General features: G+C 36.6%; 1 protein-coding gene across 1 annotated transcript in view; it reads left to right on the forward strand.

Annotated features, from left to right (window-relative positions):
- LOC150092422 (retinoic acid receptor RXR-alpha-B-like) overlaps positions 1–22,058 on the forward strand; it is a 136,505-nt gene that overhangs the window by 107,997 nt on the left and 6,450 nt on the right. The window contains exon 7 of the mRNA XM_090414900.1: positions 7,404–7,628. Within this exon, the coding sequence (XP_090271026.1) occupies positions 7,404–7,628 (225 nt within the window). The remainder of the gene's footprint in view (positions 1–7,403; positions 7,629–22,058) is intronic.

Consider the following 22,058-nt stretch of genomic DNA (forward strand, 5'->3'; position numbering starts at 1 on the left):
ATCAGAAGACCTATCCATAACTAAGGTAGCTACATTGACTCCAAATGGGGATAGTAAAACATGTGAAAATTCCAGTTAAGAAGGGGTATATATGGAACTATGGGGCAGGTGATTATGATACACTACTTAGGAGGCAGCTTAAAGCAATACCATGGCATAAATATCTTCAAGGGAAGGATGTTCACAGTGAATTGGGGATAGTAAAAGAGTATCTAGAGAAAGCAATATCACATTGTATACCCAAAGTCAGGAAGGTAAATCAGGTACTAGCTAGATGGATGAGTAGTATCATTAAGCATGAACTGCAAAAAAAAAAAAAGAAAAAGAAAAAAGAAAGAAAATGTTGTGGAGGATACATAAGGAGAAAGGTGGCCAGCATAGTAAGGAAGGCAAAATAAAATTATGAGAAGAAATTAGCCAATAGGTGAAAGGAAATCATGAAATGTTTTGTTGTGTGGTAAGTAGGAGGAAGGATAACTTCTAATGAGTTCAGATGAAGGTAGACATTCTGCCTTCAATTGCAGAGTGACCATGCAGTCTTGTTCTGGGAAGTTGCTAAAGAAGTCTAATTCTCTGTCAAAAAAGGGTTTGTGTTGAACTATGAAGCTGGTAATTATGATAGACTGTATGAAAAAACTGAGATGGCAGTAAAAACAAGCATTGAAACAACAGAATTTTTCAACATCAAAGTGGGCTTGCTTCAAGAGTCAGCACTGAGCTCATTTTTATTTGTGATTATTTTATTAGTAGCCAAAAATACACCATAGAATATATTATTTGCAGATGACTTGGCTATCACAGGTGAAATTGTAGAAGAGGTCCAAAAGAGTTTTATAGAGTAGCAAAATACCATGGAGGATGCAAATCTAAAGATAATTACTAAGAAAATGAAGTAATGGTTGGTGAGAGGGAAGGACATGAAGAAATTAGTATAAAGGATAGAGAAGGTGGTATCTTGAAAGAAGTTGACTATTTTAGGTACTTGGGATCAATCAAAGAGAGAGAGAGAGAGAAGGCACTTGGCAGTCAGAGAAAGAATTAGGGCAGGTTGGACTAAATAGAATGAGATGTCAGGAGTGATATGCAACAAAAATGCACCAAAAAAACTAAAAACAAGTATACATATGAATCAGCCATTAGACTGGCCTTGTTGTACAGAGCAGAGACATGGGCAACAAAGAGAACTCAGAAGAACATTTGGAAAGAACAGAGATGAGGATGCTAAGATGGATAAATGGAACATCAAGGAAAGAGCATAGGAGGAACAAAGATATAAGATGGGGGTTAGAAAAATTAGCAACAAAGTGAGAGAAAGTAGATTGAGGTGGGCCAGCCATGTATAGAGAAGACCAGTAGACCACCCAATTAAGAGAGTCACAACAATGGAAGTAAAGGATAAGAGAAGAAAAGGAAAACCAAGGAAAAGATGGTGAGAAAACATCTAAAGGGATATAGAAGAAGGCGGAGTGGAAAGGAGGGATGCCTAAGACAGAAATAAGTGGAAGAAAATTATCCAAGCAGCAGACCCCAGGACTGTCTGGAACTAAAATGCTAGAAAGAAGAAGAAGAATTATGACAGACTTATTAGGCATCTTGGAGCAATGCCATGTCTTGAGAAGCTACAAGGAAAGAATGTCAGCAGTGATGGAAAGTGGTCAGGAATTGTTTGAGAGAAGCAGTATTAAAATGCATACTCAAGGTCAGGAGGATAAACCAATGGGAATTAAGTGGATGAATAGAGATATAAAGTATGAGATGCAAAAAAGAAAAAAGAAAACAGTGGAGAGAATATAAAGAAAAGGTGATCAGCATATCATGGGCAGTACAAAGTGCAAGCAAGAAGGGTGACTAATATGGTAAGTATGGCCAAATCAGATTATGTGAGAAAATCAGCTAAGCAGGCCAAAGTAAATCCAAAAGAGTGTTATGTAGCAAGTAAGAGGAAAAGCAGCTATGATAGTATGACTTTAATCAATGCTGAGAGTACAAAGGTGACAGAGGCAAAAGAAATAGTTGAATTGCTGAGTGATCATTTTGCAAAAGGTATATCATCCAGGTGGAGATTTTGAAGTTGCGGTAGATGAACAGAGGATGTTCAGCATATTGAAAAATATCAATGTAGTACTTAGTACTACCATCCAGTCCCATGTGAATGAGACTGGATGGTTGTCAGTCCATGTACTACTTGAACGTGCAAGAGAATTAGTATTGCCTCTGACGAAGTTGTTCAGTTAAGTTTCAGCTCTGGCAAGGTTCCAAGGAAGTGGGAAGAGGGTAAGATAATTCTATTACATAAAGATGGCTCCAAGACAAAAGTAACAAACTACAGACCAATTACTATATCAGTAATTGGTCTGTAGTTTTGCTCCTGTTAAAGTATTGGAAAAGTTGGTTAAAGGTAAAATACAACAGTGAGTCGATACGGATACAATACTCTGTAGCAGTGTTTCCCAACCTTTTTGATGTCGTGGACCCTCTGTAGCGAATGTTAATATGTTGCGGACCCCCTGTAATGAATGTTAATTCACCGCAGCCCCCATAAAATTCAAAATGGAAATTTTTTATATTTTATATATCATAAAGATGAAGTAATAAATTACAATTTTACAATACTAAATGTGTCATTTATGACATTGCAATACTGTTATAAATGGAGATATTCGGAAGAATATGAACATATCAATTAGGCCAGGTGTGAACAAGAGATGTGAGAAACATGTGAGATAAAGTTTAATGAAAATAAACAATCCCGTGGACCCCCAGGGGTCCGCGGACCACAGGTTGGGAAACACTGCTCTATAGGGTAGCATAGCTTTATAAAGGGTAGGTCCTTAGTAATTATTCAAATTTTATAATAAAGTGAACAGCAGAATTGATTAGGCTCATGATATTGTTGGACTTCGCAAAGGCATTTGACAGAATACCACATGAAAACCTATTGCAAAAGTTGGAGCATATGGGAATAGATATGAAGCTAGTGTAGCATGGTTGGGGGGAGGGGGAACTGACAGACAGACACCAGAAAGTAGTATATGGTGGAGTGGAATCTGGGAGAATGGGGATGATAGTGGAGTACCTCAGGGTTATGTACTAGAGCAACTACTCTTTAATTTGCATGTCAATGATATAGGGAAATATTTATGAGGGATATTCAGTTGTTTGCTGATGATGCAAATCTAGAGAGAGCAATAGTAGATAAAGAGTGATGTAGATATCCTGCAAGATGATTTAAATAAATTGGCATTGTGGGAAAAGAATAATGATTGTCAATTTAATGTTGCAAAATGTAACGTTATACATTTCAGATTGAAAAGGTTACATTCTATGTATTACATCGATGGTACTGGATTGCAGGAAATTGACGAGGTAGGGACTTGGGGATAATGACGGACAGAGAGTTGAAGTTCAGAGGGCATATTGCAAAAGTTGGTAAAATAGCTCAAAAGATTACAAGTAAAGATAGGAGAGATATTATCCCTCTTTATGATTTGGCTGCATCATGACTAATGTGCATAGATTTGGTCACCTGGGTTTCTTGGGGATGGGAGATGGTAGTGAGCATGTGGGTTACAAAGTTTAGCTGATAGGCAGAAAAGAGGATATATGATAGAATCTTATAAGATATCAAAAGAGAGTATTATGCAAAAGAAATTTTTTAGTATATGGCAAATAGAGAACTAGGGGTCATCTGTGGAAGTTGTTTAAGAGTGTGATTAGTAAGGATGTATGGACAAGATTTTTGTCTGGAAAGTGAGAAGTGAGTGAAATGAATCCAGAATGGTTGCGAGTACCCTGACAAAGTGAATGAGTTTAAGGAGAGGTATGATAGTATGTGTGTGTTGTGTCTATACACAAATGCCAGTAGTATCAGAAACAAAGGGGGCTGAGTTTGTTGCCATGGTGAATACCATGTGGAATACCAAGGAGATGATGTCAAATATGAAAATTATAAGGTAAGATCTGAAAAGTTACAGGTGTTGTGCAGAATGCTAAATCTGGATATGAAAAGAAGCTGGCTCTGCAAGCTAAAGACAACTCTAAAAGAATTCTATCATTATGCTGCAAAGAAAGAATAAATGTGAAAGAATAATTCTACTGAATGAAGATAGTATGTGGATGGCAGATGCAGAAGAGGTTGCTCAAACTGATGGGTACCCAGGCTAATATCAGCCCAATGTATGCAGCATGAAGCTCAATGCTACTTCTACACTGGATGAGAAACTCAGATATGTGAGAAGATACTAGAGCTGTTGCATAAACTGAATAAGAATTTGACAACAGGGGCTGATTGTATAGTTTTGGACTTTTGATAGCACACAGCATGGAAGGCTGTTGCGTAAATTGGATGATATGGTACTGGATTATTATCATTATTAACATCTGGCCTCATACCTCATACATCTAACATCATACCATATGGCCCCAGATTCTTTGCATGGAAAGCAGAATGTATTATCTGAGTGTGTTGTGAATAGAGATACAGTGAATCAGTTTAAAGCATGGTTGGATGAGACTCATCATAGGAGGTACACACTATCTCACACAATGCTCATCCAACCGTGCCTTAAACTGATTCAATGTATCTCCATTCACAACACACTCAGATAATACATTCTTCTCTCCATGCAAAGAATCTGCTCCTCTGCTCACATCTTCCTTATATCAGAGGATGTGAGCAGAGGAGCAGATATAGGATGTGAGTAGTTGACATAGAAATATCTCTTCTATGTCAACCTGATAACAACCCCTGACTAGCTTATGTGTATCAATCATACCCCCCCCCCTTTCCTCCTATTCACGAGACTTTGCAACTTACATTCTCTCAATCTGTCCTTGCACTCCATATTCCAAAGACCACTGACCATCTTTGTGAATCTTCTCTGGACACTTTCTAATATGTCCTAGTCACCATGAAAACCTGGTGACCAAATCTGTATCACGATAATCCATATCAAGCGTGATCATGGCCTTATACAATGGCATCATAACCTCTTTATTTCTGTATGTCAGGGTCCTCTCCATCATTGCCATTATCTGATGTAATGTCTTCACAACTTGTGCAGTGTGCCCCTGAATTTCAGATCCTTGTCCACCACCACTCCCAGATCTCTCATCTCCTTATCTCCTTCAAAGTTTCCCCCACTAAGTTTATATTTTGCATCCCATCATTGCTCACCAAATTTTAAAACCTTACATTTTGCAACATTGAACTGACATTCCACTTACTTGCCCAGTCATGTAATCTATTCAAGTCCTCTTGTAAGGCCATAACACCTGCTCGACTCTGCATTGCTCTTTCCCAATTTTGCATCTTCTGTAAACAGTTGTTAGGTTGGAATTGGAACTGTTTAATAAATTGTTAGGTTGGATAAGAGGATGATGGCTGAGTGACAGATATCAGAATGTGGTGTATGGGGGGATAGGAGGAGATGAGTTTGCAAGATTTAAGGTGCCCAGTTGTGTACCCTAGGGATCAGTCCTTGGTCCATCATTATTCAATCTTTACATTAATGATATTGGGAATGATTTAATAGGAGACATATAGCTGTTTGCTGATGACAAAAAAGATAGGCAGGGTAATCAGGAATGCAGCTGAAATGCAGTACTTGCAGAATGATTAGAATTGGAAATGTGGGTATGTGAAAATGGCTATTGCTTTTAATGTTAGTAAATGAAAAGTTATGCACTTTGGTGTAATGAGATATCCAATGACATATTATATTGGTCAGATTATTCTAGAAGAAACTGATCAGGATGAGTTTCTTCTAGAATAATCTGACCAATATAATGGATCTTGGAGTTTGTTGAATACTGAAGTTCAAGGACATATAGCAAAGATTGCAAATACAACTCAGAAGAGGATAACTGCAATGCTGAAAAGAACCTTGAAATGTAAAGATAAGGAATTTTCCTCTTTACAAAGCCATGATATGATCTCACTTGGACTATTGTATGCAGGTCTGGTCTGCTGGTTTTGGAAACAATGCAGATCTAGTGTAGAGAGTGCAAAGGATAGTGCTACAGATGATATTAGAACTGTGGAATGATTATGAGCAGAGATTGAGAACCTGTGGACTGCAGGCAGTAGTAGACAAGAAAAAGAGGAGTAATATGACTGAGACCTACAAACTTCTGAAAGGGTCATACATGATACCAGTTGATGGAATTTTTTATTTTATGAAGGATGAGGGAATCCATGGGTGCTATTTTTGACCGTGTTCTTACTGAACTGGTGGCTAAAATGAGGGAAATGAAAATGGATAAAACAGAACTGGGATATCTTCATGGTATTGCACTCTTTAATCCAGGTTTTCTTTAATTGAGAATGAATACAATCAAGAAGGAAATGAGAGCTAGAGTTTTCTCTCACAGAGTGGTATGCGAATTGGAATGGTTTGCCTTTAGAGATTGTGAGTGCAGATAGTGAGATTGAATTAAAGAAAAGGTATGACAGCTGGTGTGGTGTGTGTGTGTGTGTGTCTTCTCTCTCTATGAGCCCCTCACTCCCTTTAGTGCTCTGGTAATAATAATAAGTCTTCTACATCCTCTTCATTTATATCTGTAGTGGCGTATACACCTGCATAATGTGATAATCACTGTATTTGCCTTTATTCTGCTTTGGTTTATTCTGTCAAACACGAATTTTATTTCAAAATGTATTTTTCATGTTCTTTTTCTAATATGAATGCTATTTCGTTTTTCTTTTAAAACTTCATGTCCCACAGTAATAAATTCTGTAGCTCATACTATCTAAATAATCCATATCTGGCACATTTGAGTTCATAAATGATTAAAATCTTAAACTGAGTTCTTATCATATCTTTCTTTACTAATTCCATTTCCAATCTTCTTACATTGTGTTCCTATTTTATGTAAATCAATAAATAGGGGTATCTTCTTTTAAAATTATGTTTAGGTTTCTATCCGTCTCTATCATTCTTGTTAATTCTATTTAAAGTTCCTTGCTGTTCTTCCCCAGTAGTAACCATTCTGATACTTGATGACCCAGGTGTCCCATTTTCTGGTACTTAAACTAATGTTCATAAGGTTTTTTGGCAAAATATATACAGAAGTGATTTGCTGTTACCTTCTTCTGTGTGATGCACACTACTCTCAAGGATCAGTGTCATAGAATGTCTGAATGTCATAGAAAACCCTATGACATTCAGACATTCTAGAGAAACTGCAGTTGCCCAGAGAACACACCCTAAGTTCACCTCTCCACCACATTAAAGTAGGCATTGAACTGGAAAAGGATTTGTGCAATTCTTATTTTTTTTAAATAAAAAAAATGGGTGGGGGGGTTTGAAATTTGCATGTAATTGAAATTAGCACGTTAAATGCTAGTAATGAAGAATATTATAAGTCATTTCATATATCTTTATTTTTATGTACAAATGTAGGATGGAATGAACTGCTCATTGCTGCCTTTTCCCACCGTTCTGTTACTGTAAAAGATGGTATAGTTTTAGCAACAGGATTAGTTGTTCATCGTAATAGTGCACATAGTGCTGGAGTGGGTGCTATTTTTGACCGTGTTCTTACTGAACTGGTGGCTAAAATGAGGGAAATGAAAATGGATAAAACAGAATTGGGATGTCTTCGTGCTATTGTACTCTTTAATCCAGGTAACTTTTTATATTTGTATATGTGTTTAGCAAAGAAAATACTAAATTAAGTTTAGTAAAATTATTTTTAGAAATATACATTTGATTATCATTTTTTTTAATGGTAATCAAAGTAATTTGAGAACTATATCAACTAATCAATTTCTTTAATATCATCAATTGCAGAGAAATAGTAAATTTCCATAAAAAAATTAATTTTTATATTATTCAGCATCTAGGATTCAAAACTATCAGTGTCTTTTTAACGATCTCTTTTCAATGTACTATTCATCTAATATCTGAGTAGCTTGGGAAATTATCATTTATGGATATGTGACAATTTCAGTATATGAGAGTAGACCAACTATTCCCTTCAGAAACACAAAATAATGTTCGAACTAAGAAACATCTAAATAAGTTTTGAAAATTATAGCATAATAGTTCTGTTTAAAGAAAGCTGTAAAAGGAAGATTATTTATATCATGGTTTTTCCTCTGACCTCTTAGGTAGTACATGACTTTCATTGTCCATCAAAGCGCTCTACCACCATGTTGCTTATTGGAGGCCTGACGAAACTGTTGTAATGTTTGGTCTCCAAAGCAAAGTATATCTAATCTCTTTATTTAGCTTTGATTCTTTTTTTTTAATTTATTTTTTTATTTTTTACATATAGCATGGGTGATACCCATTCAAGGGCATGCTGAAAACACTGTAATAACTAAGACTCTTCTACTCTTATCCATTTGAAGATGTAGCAGGAAAGTCAGTCTACAGGCCAGATCTGTATAGTGCATGGGACCAAACTTGATGATAATGAATTAAAAAGCTTCCACACTTCTACCATGCCCTGATGGGGTCCATATATTATGCAGGAGGCTCTTACATTTCAGTCTTTTAAAACATCCCTAACGACATCAACTCACTTGTAACTTGGTCTTCCTGTAAACTTGTTGGCAGTAGATAATTTCACACCACTGAAAAACAGCTACCTTGTTTATCAGCTAAATCAAAAAAAATCAGCTAATACCTTTTATTCCCTTATAGGGAGTAGGCGAGGCCTTTATACCCTATCTAGCTTTTTTTTGAGACTGAGTGGGCAGTTCAATCTCCACTGGTAGCCAATCAGAGATAGCTGGCCCATGTCTATCACTAATTATATCAGCCATCAATGAAGAGGCTGGCAAACAAGTGCTCCATCTCTTGGTACCTAACCCTAACAAGATATGTGTTACTGTCTGAAATAATGTGGGCACTACGGTCGATTTTCTTGAGTTTATGGGATACAAAACCCGAGTTCCAGGAGGAAAAACCTGCTTGCCTGTGCCAGAGATCGACTAATTCGGGAATCAGTCGAAGAAAGGCTTAGAAAAAGTTCCTCCAGTCGGCGACTAGGCTTGAACTTAAGTCCGACTTCGAGCAACCAATCGCAGAGGATGCAAGCGCCACTTCCACTGAGCTACACAGGCTATTCGATGTCTAAATTAGCTGTTGCCATCCCCTCCTCATTTTCTATCTCCTATCTTCTTCCCTACAATATGGATCACAGTATTTAAAGAGAATTCCAAATACATTGTAAGGAAACCTATACACTCTCCCTCATTTGGAATTCTAATTTGTAAATATCAGATTTGTTCCATAAAACAGTTCTCATGGCCGTCACTAACTACTATATAATAGGAACGAACCTGATTTTATCAATCAGGATCCTAACATCTAGCAAATCCTACTTTCATTTACTCTGAAAGTAGGATTTGCAGATCATGCCTAGATCGAATCTGAGTAAGTAGAGCAGTATGCAGCAGTCACAGTCAAGACCACATGTGGATAGGCTAGATTCCTTCTGTTTGGGCAACATTGTCTGTGAGTCTGTTTTAAAACTGGAATGTGATGAGTAGGCATATTAATAATAATAATAATAATAATAATAATAATAATATTGTAATACAAGATCGAAACTCATGAAAAATATTGACATTTTACTGTACAATTTGTCTACATTCCACAGGCATCTCTCTCTCTCATATATATATATATATATATATAATTAAATGTTAGAACAGATTAGCAGATTAAAAAAGGACTATCTTTCATGAAGAAGATAAACACTCCACTTGATCTACTCAAGTTTGAGGAAATGGAGCAATGTTTCACAAATTTCCTTATAAAGAGGTTACATAAGAACACACCATCATCCTGGTCAAAAAACTGGGACTATCAAGATCTTAATACATCATGTGCCCCCTTTATGTTCTTCAGATAAACCTCTACAGAAAGAATGCAACATATTAGTCCATCTTCTTATCAAATGACTTCAGTGAAGTCTTCTCCAATAAAGCACTCAGCAGCTATAGAAGTCCTGCCTCTTATGCTCAAGAGGAAATCACTCATATTCCTCTTCCTTGTGTGTAAGAAATTTCTAAATGTATTGTGAAAATTAAAACCTCTCAACATTTTTGTGGTCTTTCATCCTGTCAGAAAAATCTCCACCTTTCCTCTCATCTCCTAAGGACAAGATTCCTCCCCTTGAATTTCTGAGTGTTTACTAGATTCCTTGCTCCTGTGGCTTATATTATGCAATCTGGAAGATCTTTCTTATGCAAATCTGAAAGATTATTATTCGTGAGACCTCCAAGGAGTCTGAAGACTCATCACGGCAGGACACCCACTGTACAACTCTCCATCTCCACTACTACACAGAACCTCTACTACCAATCACCTACATCAACGCCATCTAATGTCCACTACCACAGATAATATTATTTATCTGTAAATTGCGTGTGTTCTGAAGGGCCAATTTGTTATCTGGGATGAAAAACCATAGTTTCTGGGAGAAAAAACACTGCATCCTCTGTACGATATCGGCTAACTCACCTTCAATTGAAAAAGTCTGTATAAAGATTCCTCCCGTCATGACGAGAATTGAACTTATGCCTTTTCTAATTGAAGGGTGCTTTTATTCTGCTTAATGAAGAAAACATCTTATATCAAGTACCACAAAAAACAATACCAACAAAAACACATAAAAACAGAATTCTAATTAAATAAAATGAATAATAAAAAAACATAAAATATGAAATAAAATAAAATATGAACTAAATAATGAAGATGATGATTTTTATTATTATACATTTTTTGTTTAATTGTAAGGTTATGTGCTTAATTGTGTGGTTTTTCAAGGGCTTTTATTTTTATTTTATTTTATGGAGTATTGTACGTGATGGCACTGAAGTCTAAAACAATGGCAGGTGATTCAACATGAATGATTTTTTTCACTACAGTATGTGCAAAATGTGCACTTTGTAGAATGAGAGATTTATGGAAGGAAAACAAAACAGGAGAGTAGTTTTGTTGTAATTGTTTCAAGAGCGAAAGAAAAACGTGTGAGGAGAATAAGAAGAATGACAGTAGTGAGGTGAAAGACAAAATGTATGAAAATGCAATTGGCAAAGTTGATGGCACAGGCGATATGGGTGACTGCAAGAATGAAATGCTGAAAATGAAGAGAATGACCATTCTGTGGCACTTATGTGCTACAGAACAAAATGTGAGATTGAGGGGTTGGAGAAACGCCTGCAGATGGTATTACACTAAAACGAATGAAGAGGGAGATGCAAGAGGAGAGAAAGCAGAATATAAAAGAGTAAAAGCATGAGAATAAGGATCAAAGTTTGTACAGTGATTCATTGATAAGAGGAATGTTTGAGCTGTGTGTGACAAAATTGTTTTCCTGGTGCCAAGATTAGGGATGTTAGTAATGCTATAAGAATGCAAAAAGTTAAGGTAAAACAGATGTTTATTTTGGCTAGTACACATGATTTAGCAGGTGACAAGTATGGCATGCGAGAAGATATAAAAGAGTTGCCAAGTACATGTGAAAAAGAAGAGTGAGAAAGTAAAATTATTATTATTACCCCAAGACCTCATGGAGTCAAAGACTCATCTGGGAGGTCCTTTTATCACACACACAGCTCATCATACCGTGTCTTAAACACACTCAAACTCCTTGCAGACACCACACTCTCAGGCAAGGCATTAAAATCATTTACAACTCTGCACGAAAAAACCTGCCTCTCACTCCCCTACTCAAACCCTCATTATACAGTTTCCAGGGATGAACTCTGGTTCTTCCCCAATCTTCCACTATTTTCTGTAGAACTTCCCCGGCATTGATCCTATAACAATCACTTACCAACTTGTAGGTCTCTATCATATCTCCCCCTCTTCCTCCTGTCCACCAGACTCTGCAAATTACATCTTCTAAATCTTTTCTCATACTCAACTTTCTCATACTTTCCAGAGGTCAGAAACTACCTTAGTCAGTCGCCTTTCGATCCTTTCCAACATCTCTTCATCCTTCTGAAAACCAGGTGACCAAATCTGGGCACAATAGTCAATGTGTGGCCTAATCAAAGCCTTATACAACAGAACAAGAATCTCCCTACTTCTACACGTCAGTGTCTTCCGCATCATTTCCAGAAGCCTTTGTGTTGTCTTCACAATTTTGGCTATGTAACCCTTAAATTTCAGATCCTTATCCACTATCACCCCCAGATCTCTTATTTCCTCCACCTCCAACAATATATTCTCACCAAGCATAAATTCTGCATCCCATCTTTGTTTTCCAAATTTTAAAACCTTACATTTTGCAACAATGAACTCGCATCTCCATTTCCTTGCCTAATCACTCAATTTATTCAAGTTCTTGTAGGGGCACAACATCTTCTCTACTCTTCATGGTTCGTCCCAACTTTGCATCATCTGCAAACAACTGAATATCTTCATCCAAATCTTCACCAATATCATTAATATATAAGTTAAACAGTAATGGCTCTAAAACAGATCCCTGAGGCACTCCACTAGTACTTTCCTTTTCCTGGATATCGCTCCCCCATACACAACTTGTTGATATCTATCAGATAGCCAGTTTCCAATCCAATGCACTAATCTAATATCCAACCCCATCTGCTCTAGTTTGACTGTCAACTTATCATGAGGTACTCTATCAAAAGCCTTTGCGAAATCCAAGTATATTACTGTGTATCCTTCTCCTCTGTCCAAGGAAGCAGTCACTTTATTGTAATAAGTAAGCAGATTACTAAAACATGATATTCCTTTAGAAAATCCATACTGTCCATCAAAGTCAACCCAATTCTGGGTTGACTTTGATGGAATTTGATGGTTGACAAGAATACCATTCTTGTCAACCCAATTCTGGATCCTAGTTCTCACAAGCTTCTCCAACAACTTAACCACAACACCTGACACACAGATAGGCCTATAGTTTGATGCTTGAGTTCGATCACCTCCTTTATGAAGTGGCACAATCTTGCCCTCCTTCCACTCCTTAGGAACTTGACTGAGTGCAAGACTCGTATTAAAAATATATGTCAACACAGGAGTCAACTCCATGGTACATTCCCTCAGAATACATAGTGATATATTATCAAGGTCCCACAGCCTTATTAACATCTAGTTTACTCAACTCCCCATACACCTCTTGCTCACTTACAGTCAGTTTCTCCATGAAGTCACATTCACAAGATTGAAAGACCTTTATGAACTGCTCATTAAGTATCTCCACCACACATTCTGCTACAGCTGTCTTTATACCATTTTCTCCAATCAGTGTCATCCTTCCATAATCATTCTTTCTTTTGCTGGCTACATATCGAAAGAACTCCTTAGGATTCTTTTTGGCTTCATCAGCTAACTGCTGTTCATACCTCTCTTTAGCTACCCTCACCAACCAAGTCACCCTCCTTGCTTGGTCTTTGTAGACCTCATGGAATTGGTTATTTCCACTTCTCTTATGCTGCCTCCACAATGCCCTTTTTCTCTGTATTGCATGCTTAATCTCTTTATTCATCCATCTCACACCCACCTTATTTAACCTTCTCACCCTTGGAATAAATTTAGTCATAATCCCCCCCCCCTTGTGGTTCCACATATACCCTATTCGCACAGAAGTCCTCACACTGCTGGCAACAACCCAGGTAATCACCCCATGGTCACTCTCACCAATTGGTGGATGGTTTGACACCTCATTTATAATTACATCCTCTGATGAGATGACCAAATCCAAGATCCTCAATCCTTGCGTGCCCTCTGTTACATACTGTCTGAGGTAGTTATCCCTCAAAAACTCAAGAAACTCGTTTTGTTTACTTTCAGTTGCTATCTGATCATTCCAGACTATATTGTCATAATTAAAATTGCCCATAATGATCACCGTTTTCTTATTTGCTTGGCCAATTTGATTAAAAATTTCATTTTCACCACCATCCACATTACCTGGTCTATAACAACTTCCAACCAAGTATTTGATTCCATTCACCACTATCTCACACCATACTGCCTCAAAGCCACTGGCACTATTTCCCTCTTGCATCTCTACTTTGTATGGACATAACTCTTTCTCTATCATCAATAGCACTCCCCCTCTCTTTTTATCCCTTTCATCCTCACGAAACACATCATACCCTTTCATCTCTATTCCTGTGAGGATGTCATCCTCTTCCAACCATGTCTCACTTATTCCAATAATCTTTGGTTGAACAGACGCAATTAGTGCAACCATTTCATCTGCCTTGTTTCTTATACTTCTAGCATTTGTATACAAACACAACAGCTTATTTCTGAATCTACAGCTAGTTCCACTGATACCACTCACACGATGTGATCTCTCCATGCTCGACTGGGGCCATTTGCCTTTCTGCTTATTCATTTTAAAACCCTTCTCAATTCCAACTGTTTCCTCTTGATCCCATGTCATCCTATTCCTTTCCTGTCTACACATGCTCTCACCTCCTCTTGGAGCATCCACCTTTCTCACGCTGTGTACCCTGTCCACCCTGAGCCTCCCCATTTCCCTGCTCCTCTTGCACCCAATTCTCTCATTTTCTATATTTTTGTTTTAATTTTAGAGGCAAGGTAACATTGACCATTTTATGGTTATTGCCAACATTGGCTCTTGAGAAAGATCTAATTTTAGGGAGGTACTGATGTTTTATGAGTGGTCCAAGCAAGTATGGAATCAATTAAATTGTAGGCACATCTATTAGGTGAGGACCATGTCCATTTTCATGATGGTCTGTGAGAATACAAAATATTAATAAGTGTTAAATTATTTTTAATAGCAAAATCAATAAGGTTGTGTATCCTCTGTAATTGGTCTAAACAATTGAGTTAAGAGACACAATGAGATTTTTGAAGAGCTTTTTGAGCTCCATGAGAGAGTGCCCTTTTTTATGTCAATAATAAGTTTTTGGAATCCTGAGGATACTGAACCAATGAAATCCTCAATATAGGTCAAAACTGGTAGCCCTTCCACTAATGAACATCTGAAAAGAAGTGAGCTTTGCATTATGAGATACTAAGGTAATTGATTTTAACCTTATACAAATCACAAATCTGCTAGCTATTGAAACTATTCTCACATTTGGAGTGGGGCACCTTTTACGAACTCATTCCTCCCATTTTTGCACAGGCATTTGGTTTCTGCAATTTGTGTATTCTATAAATATTTCCATGATAAATGTTCATATGAAATAGCATCAATAATTCCCTCCCTCAGTATTAAGTCTATTGTAGCTACCTCCCAACATCCCTGCTACTGCTATATTGTGGAACAGTTTTCCCCCTTATGTGTTTCCCAAGGAATACAATATACAGGCTTTTAAATCAAATGTAAACAAGTTTCTCCTTTCTCAACCCATTGCCCATACATGTTATTAACATACTACAGATTGATTAACCAATCTCTCGTGTATGGGCTCAACATAAAAAATAAAATAAATTCATGTGAAGTCAACAGCCTCTATATGGAAATAACCTAGTCATGAAGATACTTTATGTACAAACTTTGTTTGCTTACACCTGGATAAAGGATTAAACAAGAATGTAATTTCTTGTCAAGAATAGTTTACTTTGTAATCAAGTGAAAAAACTTTCTATAAGGAAAACAGACTTCTTCAGTATTTACAAGTATAAAATGCTTTACTGTTTTTCAGAAAACAAAACATTCTGTGCATGACAGAGGGGCATAAAAAACGTTTTCTGCCTGTCACAGTATGTTGTAAAGTTTATTCGTTTCCTCTCCTTTCCTTAAAAAAAAGAAAAAAAGCAGCACATGTTGATATTAAAGATGTGGATATTTTCATTATTATTATTATTATTATTCAGGCCACCATGGAGGCCTGAATTATGGCTTTTGACTAGTCCTTTTTAGAAAGGACCTTCCATGATGTCTTTTGACTCCATGGAGTCAAAAGACATCATGGAAGGTCCTTTCTAAAAAACACAAATCTATCAAGACTCATCGAGGGAGGTCCCTCCTAGGAAACACAAAGTCTATCATACCACTCCTTAAACGCATTGATCGTTCTCAATCTCACCACTCCATCAGGCAATGCATTCCATGGTTCAACCACCCTCCATGCAAAGAAACCACTCCTCACCCTCTTTCTCACAGTTTCCTTTCGTAACTTCCAGGGATGGCCCCTTGTCATGACTCCTTCCTGCTGTTCAACCAAGCAAATGAACTCCCCAGTGTCAACCCTGTAACTGCCTCTCAACAGTTTAAAAGTCTCTATCATATCGCCTCTCCTTCTTCTATCCACCAAACTCTGCAGTCCACACTCTCTCAGCCGATCCTCATAACTAACATTGTACAGTCCTGGCACCATCTTTGTTATCCGCCTTTGTACCCTTTCCACAGTTAATTTATCCCCTTCAAATCCTGGGGACCAAATCTGAGAACAATAGTCCAAGTGTGGTCTGATCAGGGTCTTATACAACGGAATGATAACTGTTTTATCTCTGAAGGTCAGTGTCCTTCTCATTATTGCAGCAATCCTCTGTGTTATCTTCACCACCTTTGCAACATGTCCCCTAAATTTCAGGTTTCTATCAATCATCAACCCCAGATCTCTTGTCTCCCCTACTTTCTCCAGTATAACTCCTCCCATAGAGTATGCAGTGTCGCATCGATGTTTCCCAAACCTCAAGACCTTACATTTTGCTGCATTAAACCGACACCCTCCATTCATTTGCCCATCTGTCTAGCTTATTCAAATCCTCTTGCAGGGCTACCACATCTGCACTATTACTAATAACCCTTCCCAGCTTCGCATCATCCGCAAACAACTGAATATCCCCTTGCAATCCATGGACAATGTCATTGATATAAAGGTTAAACAATATAGGTCCCAGCACTGAACCCTGTGGAACACCACTTGTAACCTTCTGCCTCTTTGATACTGCTCCACCATACACAACTCTCTGATACCTATCAGACAGCCAATCCTGAATCCAGTTGACCAATTTGACATCCAAACCCATGTGCTGCAACTTAAATATCAGCTTATCATGTGGAACCCTGTCAAATGCCTTTGCTAAGTCTAGGAAAATGGCAGTATATGCCCTTCCCTCATCTAATGCTCTTGTAACTTTATCATAAAAGGCTAGCATATTGCTAAAACAAGAGCACCCCTTCACAAATCCATGTTGACTCTCACAGATAACATTACCTTCATCTGCCCAATGCTGTATACGGTCCCTCACTACTTTCTCCAAGATCTTACTAACTACTGATGACACACAAACTAGCAGTAGCAGACTAGACACTTCTAGTCTGCTACTGCCCTTATGTAATGGCACTATCTTACCTTCCTTCCATTCCATGGGTACCTTCATGATACTGTTTCACTGGTTAAAACCATATTAAAATCATTAAAGAAATGAACAAGAAGAGAGAGAGAGAGAGTTATAGGAGAAAGGAGTCTTTAAATCCAGTCCTTCCAGGAATGATTCCTTTTAAAGGAGTCATTCCTGGAAGTTATGTAAAAGTGTGGTGAAGAAGGATGTGAGGAGTAAATTTTTTACATGGAGAATTGTCAGTGAATGGAATTCATTATATCTGAATGTGTTGTTAATGCAAGGAGTGTTAAGGATTTTAAGATTCTATATGATAAATATGTTGTCAGTTGAATGAACCTCCCATGATGAGTTTGTCGACTCCATGGAGGGTGTAATAATAATAATAATAAATGTTTTGTTTAGCCTCATTCTATTAAAACAAAGGATATTTAGTTATCCATTATTGCTCATAAACTAGTAGTAAAAAATATTTGTCTCTGAAACTTAAAAGTTTCAATACTAAAGCTTATGAGAACAACTATCTTCTTCATAAAAGTTGATCATGCTACTTAAAAGACAACAGTCTCACTGCAAGGTCATATAACAAACTCATTCACTATAACAAGCTGCCAGAAAGTTCAAAGAAAAGCATTATATGCACAAAGTGCTATTTTAAACTAAATTCCATATAGCAAACTATCCTCTATAACAAAAAATTAGTATGGCCCCTACTGCTATATTGAGAGTCAACTGCATAATAGAATTTATCTACATTTTCTACAAGTGAACTTTCAGTCTGTGCATGAAACATGCGTATAAAAGAAAAGGTTCTAAAAGCAGTTCATTTGCCTTCAAAAAATGTATTTAAAAAAAAAGGATATAAAAAAAAAACTAATATAAAGGTGAATATATTTTGACTCTTGCTAAATTAAGAACTGCTTTAATGAATTACTGAAAAGTTCCAACCAAAACCCTACACATACAATGTTATACTGAAAGAACTTCATTGTAGCAAACTATACACTGTTGTAAGAAACCATTCCTGTGGAGCCCACAAGTTTCTTATAGTGGAAATCAACTGTATATGGACTTTGGGCAGAGTTCGTCATTCGTTCTCTCATTAATAATGCTATTTGTATGAAACAGATCAAGTTTTATAGCATTTTTGTTGTTGGTGTATGTGTATGTCTGTGTTAAGTAGTGCAATATCAAAGCAACTCTCATACAAAAGGTTGTATTCTCATATCTCAATCACTTTCTTCTGAGTGTCAGAGGTAAACATTGTTTTGCTTCTTGGCTATAAAACAGTAAATGATATTTAATATCCCTTATTTTAAAATTCACATGCAGTGATTTGATCATTATCAAGCACCATCAATAATTGAGAAACTTTTATTTATTTTTTGCTTAAATAGCAATTGAAATAAAGAGGTATTATCAGTTGTCTGTCTTTAAAAGATTTCATACTAATTATACTGCATATAATTATAGTAGTTTTAAATGAGTTTTATTACTTAAATCTATTCAGAAAATATTAGAATGTACTTGACTCTTGCAAACTTATGAAGACCACAGGAATAGTTTGTCATAGTGGACAGTTTGCTATAGCAAGAGTATATTATAATGGTGTTTGCTATAGTGAGAGTACACTTTATTATTTTCGGCCTTTCACGGAAACTGATGTCCATCTAGAATGGCAATGGCATGAACTTCATACATTTTCCAAATTCTTACTTACCGTAGGATGTACATGTAATTCAAACCAAATGTGTCCAAAGTCAGTTTTATGTTTATGAGGGGAAAGCAGAACACAAGGAGGAGAACCAATCAGAGACCAACCAACTAAACAATGCTGGGGGGGGGGGGTGAACAGCAGATGAACCTGTATACTGATTAATCACTATTGTGGCCAAATGGATATTGCATACCACAAAATTTGCCACTTTTTTTGGATAGCTTATGTAAATTCACTCAGCTTATCTCCTTTTTCTCATTTGTTCTCTTGTCTTTATTATGTATTTGTGTATGTATGTGTATGGGAAAAAAAATTACTTTTTCCATAAACATGTATACACAAATACATAACAGTGCCAGTTTAGATAATCATTATACATAAATTTTAATTAATTGATCAAATTCTGTCTCAGAGTTACTTAAATTGACTGCTTCTATAGCATGTTGATGATAGCTATTTCACATACGTTTCTACCTGAACAGTAAATTTTTATGATTTTATTTGTATATCTGTTCTAACTCTCTTTTCTACTATCTTTTCATTATTTCCTCTACGAGAGAGCATAATGAAAAGAGTAAAGAACAAGTTTACTGCATTTGATGAGCCAGGAGTTCAGCCAAATGCAGCAATATCTTATATTCATATGTCCTGAATTGATTTATAAACTTATTAAATCTCTTCTCCTGATCGCTAACCAATTCTTGTAATTATTATGATGCAATCTCTCTATACACTTAGTCAAACTTCTCTGAATACTCCTGATTTTCCTAACAACCAGCTAGGACCCATCATCCAATATTGACCTGACAAAAGACTTGTATAATGCTATTATTATTTACTGTCTTCTGTAAGTGAATCATCATCATCTTCACTTTAGACCCAACTTATTCTGATCTTATTCCATCTTTTCTTAATCATCCCTGACTTTTATATCCTCCAAATGGGTGGTACCAAAGTGTCTTTTTAGGTAGTCTGGAACTATCCATTCTTTCAATATATTCAACCCACTTCTTTCTCTTTTTGTATATTTTGTCCAATACCACATCTATTTCTCTACTTCATTTTTTTTCTTGTCCCAGAGCATATAGTTGGCTGCCCTTTGTAGGAAGTCTCTGGTTTCTGTTTTTTTTTTTTTTTTTTTTTTTCTTTCTGTAGTTTTTATGGTCCATAATTCACTTCCATAGAGTAGAGAGGATCTAGCCAAAACTTTATAAACTCTTATTCTTTTATGCTTTTGAAACTGGTTAGGTTTGAAAATATTATTAATCATCCCTGAGCTTTGGAGCACAGTGTTTGAGAACAGTTGGAGAGATGCCACCAGGACCAGAAGACTTTTTAATGTCCAAGTTATTTAATAATTTTCTGATGTCTTTTTGTCAAAAATCTACAAGAGGCATATGGTACTTGGATTCCAGTATGATAGGAGGCGATTTCCCTTGGTCATCTGTACAGGAGTTCGAGAAAACAAGTGATGCCAAGAGGTTGACTTTATCTTTGAGTGAAGTAACAGTGGTACCATCAGGATGAAAGAGGTGGAAATGCAGGTGAGCAGAAGTTGCATCCAACTGCCTTAGTTGGGGACCAGAAGGCATGAATTCCATTTGGACAGAAAGCAAGTTTTCTGCTGTTAGCTTTAATAAAGTATGATTTGGATTTGTTGATGACTGTTTTGCATATGTTGCATGCTTTGGTATAGGTAGAGTATGAAGTTGGAGTTCTTGATACTAGCCACATGTGGAAGCTGAATTTTTTTCTTCAACTGTTTTGATACATTTTTGGTTGAACTGGAGCTTGGAAAGCAGATGAGGATTATGGACCGAATGGAGGGGGGGGGAACGAAGGCCTTCGTGCCAGTGAGAATAATTTCTATGACTCATGTGCAGTAAAAGTTAGAATCAGATGGGAGGAAGCTATCTTCAGTTTCCATGTCACCTTTATCATCTTTGATTCCTTTTACAATAAGGCTTTTGAAGTAATTACTCCAGATATCTAGGATATACTTATCCTAGATGTCTAGAATATAGGATATATTTATCTTTAGTTTGCATGTCACCTTTATCATCTTTGATTCCTTTTACACTACTCTTTCTTCCATTTCTAACCATTTTTTCAATAGCCTCCAAAACATTTTGTCACCTTCCTGATATTTATTTTCTATGTTCTTACTGAAGTCTTCCCATGACTTTTTTTTAGCTACTTTTACACATAGCTCATCTCTCTCTCTCTCTCTCTCTTTACGTTTTTCCCTGTATATTTTTAGGTTATCTGCTGACTTATTTGCTAGGAACTTTCAGTATGCTTTCTTCTTGTCCAGGACTGCTTCTTTAACATCTTATATCCATGGTGTTCTTATTTTTCTATCCTTGCTGACAACTTCACCACACACACACCACATAGCTTGCCTTATGAATTTACTTACTTTCTATAATCAAGTTACCACTGAGTTATATATATAGGAAATCAAGACAAAGAACATTTGACATAATACTGTACTGAAGGTTGTTACATGAATTATAACAATAGGAGTGTGATGCTAGTGACATGGATAAGGGAACAGTTGATGAACAAGCATCAAAGAGTAGTGTATGGTTGTAACAGAACCTAAAAGAATTTATGTGACCAGTAGTACCACAAAGCTCTGCACTTGAATGACTACCATTTAATTTTTATATTTAAAATATCAGGGATGATTTGAAGTAGAATATGCACTTGTTTGCTGATGATGCTAAACTTAGAGGATATTAGCACTGATGTAGAGCTCTTGAAGGAAGATTTGAAATGATTGATATTGTAAGCAAAAAAATGGTTGCCAGTTTCAAGGTTCCAGAATTCAAGGGTATGCATTTTGGATTGAAAACTTTGCAGGCTATGTATTATATAAATGAGACTACACTGGATGAAACTGATAAAGCTAGGAATCTGGGAGTTATAATGGACAGAGAGTTGAAGTTCAGGGAACATATTGGTTTGTCCACTTCTGCAATATAAAAGGACACTAGAATGTTGAGAAATTTCTTTATGTCTACTTGTTATTATTATTATTATTATTATGATTCAGGCCGGCCTCCATGGAATCCAAG

Source organism: Typopeltis vanoorti, chromosome 26 (genome assembly GCF_054136105.1).
Source record: "Typopeltis vanoorti isolate ZY-2024b chromosome 26, IOZ_Tvanoo_1.0, whole genome shotgun sequence".
NCBI classification, from domain to species: Eukaryota; Metazoa; Arthropoda; class Arachnida; order Uropygi; family Thelyphonidae; genus Typopeltis; species Typopeltis vanoorti.